Source organism: Zea mays, chromosome 6 (genome assembly GCF_902167145.1).
Source record: "Zea mays cultivar B73 chromosome 6, Zm-B73-REFERENCE-NAM-5.0, whole genome shotgun sequence".
Lineage (NCBI taxonomy): Eukaryota > Viridiplantae > Streptophyta > Magnoliopsida > Poales > Poaceae > Zea > Zea mays.
This window is the reverse complement of record NC_050101.1, coordinates 152,141,124-152,152,926: the sequence shown is the minus strand read 5'-3', so window position 1 is coordinate 152,152,926 and position 11,803 is coordinate 152,141,124. Positions and strand designations below refer to the sequence as shown.

General features: G+C 43.9%; 1 protein-coding gene across 1 annotated transcript; it reads right to left on the bottom strand.

Annotated features, from left to right (window-relative positions):
- Positions 1 to 456: 456 nt before the first annotated feature.
- Positions 457 to 7,515, bottom strand: LOC100282145 (uncharacterized). Its single transcript, NM_001155057.2, has 3 exons — positions 6,969 to 7,515; positions 2,506 to 2,560; positions 457 to 1,200 (listed from the first exon to the last, which is right to left on the bottom strand). Exons 1-3 carry the CDS (start codon positions 7,053 to 7,055, stop codon positions 830 to 832), a joined length of 513 nt encoding a protein of 170 aa, NP_001148529.1. The 5' UTR covers positions 7,056 to 7,515; the 3' UTR covers positions 457 to 829.
- Between the last annotated feature and the right edge of the window lie 4,288 nt (positions 7,516 to 11,803).

Here is an 11,803-nt window from a genome sequence, read left to right as displayed (position 1 = left end):
CTGTCTAATTTTAGTTTTTCGATTCGAACGACTAAGGTTAGACAGATTGTAGCGACTTAGGTAGAAAACCAAACAGACTCATAAAGTTTCGTAGCTACTCTAACCAAAAGCTTTTTGGTTTTTCACACATCTCTCAACACATTCACACACAACTTCATCGCCCAAAGCCCACGACTTACGGCTCACAACTTGCATCCAATCAAACAAGTCCCCATTTAAAAAAAATGTGCAAAAGGTACCACAAAATTTCATCGTCTTTCACTAAAGCGAAAGAAACAAAAATGTCAGATTCATTCTAACATACTCCATTGTCCCAAATTTAAATTTGTCTTAGATTTTTATTGGATTCATACAATAATTAAGATATGTGTTTTATATATGTGTCTAAATTTATTATCATCTATTTGAATATAGACATAAAAACCAACAGCTAAAACAAATACTAATTTAGAACGGAGCTCAATGCAATTTCCTAATAATGAACCAACTGCGATTTATCGCATGCTCTAACAGTGTTATTTAATCAACACGTCAAGCATATTAAACTTTCATACATAAATGCAGAATTAGCACACAATATTGTATGAATTTCGGTGTACCAACTGAGAGGAGAGAAGCATATCTGATTACAGCTCAATGCAATTTCCTAATAATGAACCAACTGCGATTTATCGCATGCTCTAGCAGTGTGATTAACACGTCAAGCATATTAAACTTTCATACAAATGCAGAATTAGCCCACGATATTGTATGAATTTCGGTGTACCAACTGAGAGGAGAGAAGCATATATGAATAACCGCGTCACATTTTTCATGCCAGGTATATGCTCTAGAACTTGTCTATGGTGATACCATCTCTGACGACCTCATAGGCATCACGGCTCCGAGTCTTCTTCACGCCTGCAGTGAAATGGACCTTTGGGCCCTCGGTCTTGATGGCAGTCACCTTGGTCCAGACCAGCACTTTGGTCTTCATGCCCTCGATGTCGGAAAACTTCCCCTTTTCAAGGTAGCCGGTCACACAGGTGAAGAACCGCAGCACTGACGAGTCCTTGTAACCAACATCACAGGCTGACGGGATGTACACTGTCAGCTTCTTTGTCTCTTCATTGAACTCATAGTTAGTCGTGTCCCGTGGGAAGAGCCCTGCTGGCATGTCATATTCCTTGAGGAGATCTGGAAGTGCTTTCTGCATCTTCCCTGTGAACATGACATGCTTCAATCAGATCAGTGGATATGAAAAAATTTCGGCTGTTGGCCTCTGACACGAGAGTAATTTCACCTTAAACGTTTGTGCAATTGACACTTGAACAAACAAAAATATGGACCACAAATTCAGTGATCACTCAGCAAGAAAATTATGCAACCAATGGTTCCAATTAGAGCAGATTGACACCCCTTCATGGCTTCATCACAGGTTGAGAATAATATGTTAGCATGTTCTTTTTATATAATGATATGCAGTTCTCTTCATGTGAGAGAAAAGCGAAAGAGCCTCTAGCATAAGCGTAATGGTTAAGGCTTCCAAGTATCACCTCCATGTCTCGAGTTCGATCCCCTCAGGGGCGAATTTCGGGCTTGGTTAAAAAAAATCCCCTCGCTCGCTGTGTCCTGTCCGCTTTCGGGGATCGATATCCTGCGCACCACCCTCCAACTGGTCCGTTGCAGAGTGGGCAGTTGATCGGACCATTAGTGATGGAGGGACAGGGGCCAGGGATTTTCTCGGCCGATACCATGTTTCGGTCTCTTCTTAATATAATATCGGGAGGGCGATCTTTCCCTTCCTGATCGAGTTTTTTTTTTATGTTCGAGAAAAAATATGTTACCATGATCATGGTTTTTGTTTCTTATCAATTCAACTAACACCTTGCATGTTATTATAGTTACAGGTAAATACCCCACATTTAGATTGCACGAATAAGGTACAGTACATGAGACGTCTAGGAGAATAAGCGTACATTTTCCCTGTAGGACATTCACATTTAACAAATGCTACCACCTCCTCCTCCTAGACTGACATCTCCAGATATTAAGAAAGTTCATTTCGTTTGTTCACTCTGAAGTCTGAAGCATGTACATTAATCTCATTATTTCTTTTCCAATACTTTGAACCTATTGGGTTTTTTTTTTTGCTTATTGAGCCCTAAATTCTTATGTGATTATAATAAATGCAAGACTTCTAGAAATATATCACTTAAAGATAGGTTCCTCCTTTTATCAACCTCATTTTTCGTAAGCAGCAATGGTTATAACTGCCATAGCGGACTATCAATTTGTCTTTTCTGATTTTTTTTAATAAAAAAATACAGAACTGACAACCTACATTTAGTTATCACACGCAAGCATGTATATACTTCATCCTGAACTTAAAAATTATGTTGACATTTATGTATGTGAAAATAGCACACTATTCCATACACCAAGAGGTTTGGTTATTTGCTAATTGCTACACATCACTTTTCCTATTATAAAGATATAAAGAACAGACACAAAAATATGCAGTACCTTTAATTTTGTTCACCATCCATTTGGCTGACCCTCCAATGCTGCTTGAGATCGACTGGGTTCATGGAAAACATTTCAATGTCAGAACTGGGAAATAGATAATACAAACTTGGCTAACTTATCCAACCAGCAGAATTTGGAACACAGATAACACAAAAAAATATTTGCACCGTATACTTAAATTAATAGACAGCGGATAATATCAAAATACATTATTCCACCGAAAAATACATTTTCAAAAAGTATGTTTTGGCTATGCTGTGTACGAAGATCAAACTACATTAATCCACCAGAAATTACATTTTGTAAAGGTATGCTATGGCTATGTTGCGCCTGCAGCCATGACACTTAGAGATGATTGAGAATAGAAGTTGTAGTTTATTTTTTCGAACTACGTAAGAGAGCTACATGCCGTTTCATTAAGAGGGAGAAAATAGTTAGCCAAGAACAGCCCCACTCAAACACACGCCACACTCAATCTATAAGACATGCACCACTGGCTATAGGAAGCATGACCAACTAGAAACTAAGGAAACGGCCTCTAGCTGAGTTGGTTATGTGGTCTGACCTGAGTTCGAATCCCATTGGGAGCGAATTTTAGGCTGAGGTTTATAAAGATCACTCGCTGGTTCCCCTGGTTGTGTGCACATGAGATGGACTGACCTATGTGGGGCAGATCCTTGTGTAGGGAGGGCAGCTTTCGTGACCTTTCTCGGACAGGGCTTCGATTGAGCTTTTCTTAAGGTCTGTTTGGTTGGGCTATGGCTGTAAAAAAAACTGTTATGGTTTGTGAGCTGTCAAAAAACTAAAAATCATTTGGTGGAAAGTGGAAACCACTAAAAGCTCTTCCATTTATATTTTCACAGTTTTGTCGGGGACCATAATTAGGGGTACCCCCAAGACTCCTAATCCCAGCTGGTAACCCTCATCAGCACAAAGCTGCAAAGGCCTGATGGGTGCGATTAAGTCAAGGCTCGGTCCACTCAAGGGACACGATCTCGCCTCGCCCGAGCCCAGCCTCGGGCAAGGACAGCCGACCCCGGAGGATTCACGTCTCGCCCGAGGGCCCCCTCAAGCAACGGACACACCTTCGGCTTGCCCGAGGCCCAGTCTTCGCCAAGAAGCAACCTTGGCCAAATCGTCACAACGACCGACCGTATCGCAGGGGCATTTAATGCAAAGGTGGCCTGACACCTTATCCTGACGCGCGCCTTTCAGTCGACTGAGCCGAAGTGACCGCCGTCACTTCGCCGCTCCACTGACCAGCCTGACAAGAAGACAGCGCCGCCCGCGCCGCTCCGACTGTTGTGCCACTCGACAGAGTGAGGCTGACAGCAGCCAAGTCCGGCCTCAGGCGCCATAGGAAGCTCCGCCTCGCCCGACCCAGGGCTCGGACTCGGGCTCAGCCCCGGAAGACGACGAACTCCGCCTCGCCCGACCCAGGGCTCGGACTCGGGCTCAGCCCCGGAAGACGACGAACTCCGCCTCGCCCGACCCAGGGCTCGGACTCGGGCTCAGCCCCGAAAGACGACGAACTCCGTCTCGCCCGACCCATGGCTCGGACTCGGGCTCAGCCCCGGAAGACGGCAAACTCCGTCTCGCCCGACCCAGGGCTCGGACTCGACCTCAACCTCGGAAGACAGACTCGACCTCGACCTCGGAGGAGCCTCCGCCTCGCCCTACCCAGGGCTCGGACCGACCACGTCACAGGAGGGGCCATCATTACCCTACCCCTAGCTAGCTCAGGCTACGAGGAACAAAACCGGCGTCCCATCTGGCTCGCCCCGGTAAACAAGTAATGATGGCGCCCCGCATGCTCCATGACGACGGCGGCTTTCAGCCCTCTTACGGAAGCAAGGAGACGTCAGCAAGGACTCGACAGCCCCGACAGCTGTCCTTCCGCCAGGCTCCAGCGCTCCTCCGACGGCCACGACATCACACGAACAGGGTGCCAAAACCTCTCCGGCTGCCACGACGGCATGTACTTAGGGCACTAGCTCCTCTCTGCTAGACACGTTAGCACACTGCTACACCTCCCAATTGTACACCAGGACCCCCTCCTTACGCCTATAAAAGGAAGGTCCAGGGCCCTCTTACAAAGGGTTGGCCGCGCGGGGGAAGGACGGGACGGCGCGCATAAGCCTCTCGCTCTCTCCCACGCGGACGCTTGTAACCCCCTACTGCAAGCGCACCCGACCTGGGCGCGGGACAAACACGAAGGCCGCGGGTTTCCCCTTTCACGCCTGTCTCCCTCCGGCTCCATTTTCCCCCCTTCGCGCTTCGTCTCGCGCCGACCCATCTGGGCTGGGGCACGCGGCGACAATTTACTCGTCGGTCCAGGGACCCCCCGGGGTCGAAACGCCGACAAGTTTCATCCAAAAGCCACTAAAAGTGGGTCCAGAAGTGCTTTCAGTTTTGCACTGTGAGAAAGTCGGCTTTTTAAAAAAACTGCTTCCTGGTTCCAGCCCTTTGGTTTGGCTTTTGGTTTTTAGGGGGCAAAAGCCAAAGCCAAACGCATCCTTAATATACTGTGGGGACGGTCTTTCCCCTACCGGCCGAGTTTTTTGTATAGAAAGTGTAAAGTCAACTAGCAGTCCTCAAACTTGTTCGGTTGTGTCATCCCGGTCACTAAACTCGCAAATCGGTCGTTTAGATCCTCAATTCCTCACACTTTTTACTTGTCATCTTGGTCAGTAAACTCGCAAATCACTCGTTTAGGTTCTCAAGCTTGTTCAGACATTCCAGCCCCAATCTTACAAATCAACTGTTTCAATCCTCAAACTTGTTCAATTGTGTATCCCGGTCCCTAAATGTTGCAAACTTGTAACTTCAATATATATTTATAGGACTATTAAAAATTGTAAATCCAATTTTGCCAAACTTCTGTAACATGTACTTTAAATTAGACTAAAAATCACCTTCTCAGTTAAATAACTAAATAGGCACACTCATTTTTATATGTTGTAATGTGTTGTTAATAAATCCCATAAATTTAAATCCCATAAATTTACAAGAGTGTTCAATAAATTGAACATGTCTACAGAACACTCTGGTAAATTTATAGGATTTATTTATAGCACAGAACATATAAAATGTGTGTGCCTATTTAGTTATTTAACTGCAATTTTGAAAACAAAAGGTGCGGGTGATTTCTTTTATTCTAATTTAAAGTACATGTTATCAAGAGTCCAACAAAATTGGATTTACAATTTTTGGACAAATCTATAAATATACATTGAATTTACAAGTTTACAGCATTTACAACATTTAGGGAACAAGATGACACAATTGATCAACTAAATAGGTGATTTGCAAGTTTAGGGGTTGAGATGACAAAACCGAATAAGTTTAAGAACCTAAATGAGCAATTTGTGAGTCTATATAGACCGAGATGACACAGATGAACAAATTTGGGGATCCAAAAAACTCATTTGGGAGTTCAAGGACTGGGATGACACAACCGAACAAGTTTGAGCCACAGCTAGTGTGGACTTTACTCTTAGGCCCGTTTGGATCCTTGAGATTGAATTCCATTATAATAATCGTGATTTAGACATAGATCAATTAAGCTAATATGGTTTTATACAAAATATATTTATATACTATTGTAGGTCATATGAGGGAGATATTTATATGCTACATTTCTACTATAGGGGATCGAGCCGAAGAACGTGTTATAAGTTGCAAAGAAGAAACATGGTAATACTACACAAAATCAATTTCTAACCCCTCATTCTATGAATTTGGGATAGAATTATATCTAAACTTTGGAAAATGGTGGAATGTCAAATTCCAAGCCAAATAACCTATGTATTAAGTAAATTCCAATTACTTCAATATGAAGGGATCCAAACAGCCCGTGTTATTGAAATTTGATTCCAAAATGCTTCGGTTATTGAAAAAATGCTCCAGGCAGATTCACACAAGCCATACACAAGTTATGCTTAACCAATAGAAGAAAAGCATAAGCAACTCAAGCTAAGGGCAACTCAAAGGCCAGATGTAACATAAACCATGCATAGTAAGCAAAGCCGTTTCAAGATACGAATCAGCGAATCTGATTCTGATGCTTTGTTAAGGAATCTGTTGAACTAATCTGCAGCAACCACACTGATGACCAAGACCAACCCAACTTCCTAAAAACCAGTGTAATCCCACTCCCATTTGCATTTATCGTCACGATGACTTGACGTTCATTGCTCCAACTCCTCCATTAACTCATGGAAGCGAGCAACATTCCAAAATTAAGTTGGCTCCCGCAGTCCGCTCCTGAGTCCTGATTATAACCCAAATTCTACATCCCTACCCGCTGCGCCGCAAATCCCGTAGCGACGGAGGAATCCCCAACAACCAAGAGGCCAGATCCAGAACCTCGGTTACTCTGGGAGGCTAAGCAATGCAGGTGAAGACCCCAGTTGCTACGAGGCGCGCACGGCAGGAGGAGGAAGGAGGCGGGCACTTACGCTGATGTCGTCGCCGATGGAGTCGATTTCCTTGCTGGCCCTTTTGCTGAACCAGTAGCTCCCCACCTTGTTGAGCACCTGATCCATGCCCCTCTCCTCTCTCTCTCTCTCTCTTTCTCCCTTCCGCAACTCCAAAACTGCTGATTAGATTCGATTTGGAGCGGACGGGTCAATCGAATCGAATCCGGGAGAGGTTGGGAACGAGACGGAACTGACGAGGGCGCTGCTAGTTTGCTGGGCAGCTGTGCTCGTCGTCGGAGGCGTCGCCGTTGCTTCTTCAGAGAGTGGACTCTCCCTCTCTTTGCGGCGGAGTCACGGCGTCCGTGCGTCACGCACACGGGCTCTTTCTGTTTGTCTATCTCATCCGCTCCCTCCTGTCCTGCGTGAGCTCGGCGTACGCAGGGAAAAGGATCGTGAGCGCCAGAGGAAAGACGGACAGTGGACCTGGCGGACCACGCGCTGGAACTGAGGGATTCAAGTTACTGCGTGCACCGGGTCCAGCTCTAGTGAGCCGTTTGTTCCCCTCTTTTCTCACGAAGTTGAGGCTTGGAAAGCGCGTCGGCGGGCGAAAGTGACGTCGCATCTGTTAGATGCCCATCTTGAATTCTCGATAAGATCTAGCCAGTAACTTTCTTTTATTTTTCTTTGTACATCTCTACTACTAATTAAGCACCTAATGTAGGCGTTCACAGCCAACCGTGGTGCACGGTTCTACCACATCCAGACCGTCCAACCCGCATCCAACGCCCCTGCCGCGCTCGTCCCTCCCGCGCTCGTCCCTGCCGCAGCCCCCGCAGCCCCGCGGCCGTTGCCCCCGCAGCCCCACGGCCGCAGCCCCCGCAGCCCCGCGAGCCGTTGCCCCCGCAGCCCAGCGGCCGTTGCCCCAGCCGTCTCTCTCGCCCCGCTCTCCTATGCTGCCGCGCATGGAAGGTGAACCGCGCATGGAAGGTGAATCACAGCCCAAATCTCCTCTGCTGCCGCGCATGGAAGGTCTCCTCTGCTACCGCGCATGGAAGGTGAATCGTCGGCGCCCAAATCTCTCGCTATCTACATGGAATGCAAGGCCTCGCGAACGCCGCTCGATCCGCGCTCTCCCCTGCTCTCGCACGGATTCCCTGCTCCCCGCTCCCCGCTCTCCAGGTTCGCACTGATTCCCTGCCCAAATCGACGGCATCAAACTGCTTGCGCACGGATTCCCTGCTCCCCGCTCTCCAGGTTCGCACCACCTTCGCCCAAATCGACGGCATCAAATTGCTCCCCGCTCTCCAGGTTCGCACGGATTCCCTGCCGAACCAACACTGTCATGAACAATAAAGCAGCCACGGAAGTTGAACCAAATATCATTCTCGGCGCTCTCTCATAATCTACCTGCGCTCTGCCAATCATTCTCGGCGCTCTGCCAGGTACGCCCAATATCATTTAACTTGTGTTGTTCCTCACGGTTAAACTTGTGTTGGTCTTCACGCATGTGATCTGCAGTCTATTCCTTACCTGGTTCACATGTTACTACTTAACAATGGTTGATCTGCAGACATAATTTTGATTTGCAGTCTATTCTGTCTGTACCTGAGTACTGATTAGAGTTTGTGCAACTTTAATTTTCTGAAAGCACGAGCCTAAATTTCTGAAAGCACAAACTCTAAAACAGTGGAGAGGAGGACAAGCTCTGAAAGCACAAGCTCTGAAAGCACAAGCTCTAAAGCACAAGCCTAAATTTAATTTTGATCAAAGCACAAGCCTATATTTCTGAAAGCACAATCTGCACAAGCCTAAGTTTCTGAAAGCACAATCTGCACAATCCTAAATTTCTGAAAACACAATCTGCACAAGCCTAAATTTCTGAAACCACAATCTGCACAAGCCTAAATATCTGAAAGCACAATCTGCACAACGCTTTCTGAATTTTTCTATTCTACTTTCTGAATTTTTCTATTCTACTTGCTTCTCTAATCAGTATTGTTCATCTCCGGCTTCACAGCCGACAACTGACAGCACACCGCTCACCAAACAGTGGAGAGGAGGAGCGGATGCAGTGCACTTAGCACTCAGTCAGGCATATGAACAGTAGTCTGGTGAGTTTACATTATGCATGTGATTCTTTTTTAGTATGTCATAACACAGCTGCATATGGTTTCTTTGTTATAGATTCTGTGTCCCTAAACTGAAATCCTACCGACATGGAGAAAAAAAACGTTTAGAATTAATAATCAGCATCAGGAAACAATTCTTTTTACTCTACTTGAATTGCCCATAAAACTACAGTTTTTTTACCTGAACCCTATAGATATATGGTATCACTAGTGAAAATGCACATTGAGCCACCCCAAACTGTCAGTTTTGTACAGCCAAACCTCAGTGCATTTTTGGGCTCCCTCCCAACTATTTCGAACATGTTCAGATAAGCTTTTTATTCGAAGTTCTCTTCAATCTGATTCTTTTCGATCCTGATCCACGTTCACTAAAAAGTACCGAATAAACACCTTCAGACTGATATAACTGTGAGATTTATATTGATTTGAGTGGATGAAGATGAGTAGATATGATGTGCAGATTGACTACCATTTCTTTCTGCGATTGTTTCTTTCATCTGTTAATAACATGCAGAGAAAATAAACTGATGAGGCGTTCTGAAATCTTATATTGCTTATACAATAATCAATTCTTAGGAGTTTAAACACACAATACTTGTTTGAAGTTATTAGTATCAAAGTGGACATTTGATCAATTGCTTATACAATAATCAATTCTTTCGTGGCTTCATCCACCTCATCGTTTTGTTGCACTCTCAGTCACATAATTTCTTTAAACAGTAGCCACGAAAGTTGAACCAAATATCATTCTTTTGTGGCATTGGTTCAGTTTAATCACATAACTAACATTGTTTCTGCTGACTGTTTGGGATTTTATGGCAACTTTTATGGATAAAATTGTTCTAGAACAAATTAGGTTTCAGACCTAATTTCTTTAAACAGTTGGCCCTTGTACTTATTTGAGCATCATTTATTTAAGTAATCATTGTCTTGTTCGAGAGGTCATCTTCCTTTCATGGTTTCAAATGTATATATGCAAGGCCACATTTTAAATTAAAAGGAAGTGACTTGTTTTCAATGTCCACTGTTTGCACACCTGATGTGGTAGATTTTATGACTTTTTTCAGTTCGTTCTTTAGTAGCCTGTTGTTTCGGCTAGCGAGGTGGTGCGGAAGAAGGAAGGGAGAGGCGCTTGGTTGACCCGGAACGGACGGCAGGACACCGCCGAGGGTTCGCAACAACTCAGCGACGGCTTCGCGACTTCTCAGGCCAAGGTAAGCTTTCAAGTCAATTTGTCTATGCAACCGATCTTTAGTAGCCTGCAGTATATAAGAGTGAATTTCAGTGCTTCCCATAATATAACTTTATTGGGGTATAATGTTTATATATGCATTCTTTAGTATGCTGAGCTTGTGTGTATTGGGGTTTTTATTGGGGTATAATGTTTATATATATGCATTCTTCCAGTATGCTGAGCTTGTGTGTATTGGGGTTTTTTATTGGGGTATAATGTTTATATATGCATTCTTCCAGTATATATCGGTTGATGCCAATTTTTAGTTAAAATTGTGCGTGGGGAGGCTTAGCTGGTAGTATACTTTGAGTTCGATGCACTTGCATCCGTTCACAATTCTCTTTGTCATCTGCTACTCTTCATGTTCTTTTCTAAGGTAAGCTTGTCATTGCAAGGTTCCTCTTTAACTTCCATAAATTACCTCCCCGATGGTATTGGTTAGTCCAGTCAGCTTATCATTGACACAACTCATTTTCTTGTTCAAGATGTCCCTTACTGTATCCTATTTCCTTGAGACTTGAACGCAAATCCTCATTTTCTTGTTCAACATGTGCCTTACTGTATCCTATTCCTTAACGGTCACGCATTGTATCCTATGACCAATAGCACTGCAATTACCAACGGTCACGCATTCTACCCCAGCCCTTTACCAATAAGTGCAGGAGGGCCTCTTACATTAGGACTGAGAATTCTAGGAATTTCTGCAAAAAAATCACTTTAAAGATTATGAGTATTTAATGGGACTTCTAGCTGACCCTTCTAATTGTGGAGGAAAATAAGGGCCTGTTTGTTTACCCCCCAGATTATATAATCTGGATTAAATAATCCTAAGAGGCAAACAAACAGTCCAGCTTATTTATCCAGATTATATAATCTAACCCCTTGGATTATGATAATCCATAAGCAAGTGAGGAGGTGTTTATTTCAGATTATTTTTTTCCCACTTCCCCACTACCCTTTCAAGTTTCCTAGAAATTACCCACCATTGCCATTATAATCCACCGAATCGTTTTTGTGCCTAGTACTAGTTAATTTGGGGATGAAGAAGGTGACATGAATGCCTTCCGTGATAATATTGCTAATGCAATATTTGTCAATGTCAATTGAATTTTTTTTTCATATATGAGTTTCAACCTAGTACAAATATAGAGGGCATTCTTGTCTTACTCATACAAAAGAATCCTATTAACAACTCAAATAATCTGGGTAAACAAACAGGACTACTCAGATTATATAATCCAGATTATATAATCCAGATTATATAATCCTCCAAAAATAATCCAGATTATATAATCCATGGGGGTAAACAAACAGGCCCTAAGGCTTACAGATGAAAACTGAAATGCAGATGGGTACAGACGTAACAACTGTGAGATACAATCAAGCCACTGGAAATAATACACCGTATTATAAACCATATTAAAATACTCTAATTATGAAAACATGGATATATCCAAAACAGCTAATAATGCATGAACATAATGACCGTTGGAAAGGAGTACATTTATTCA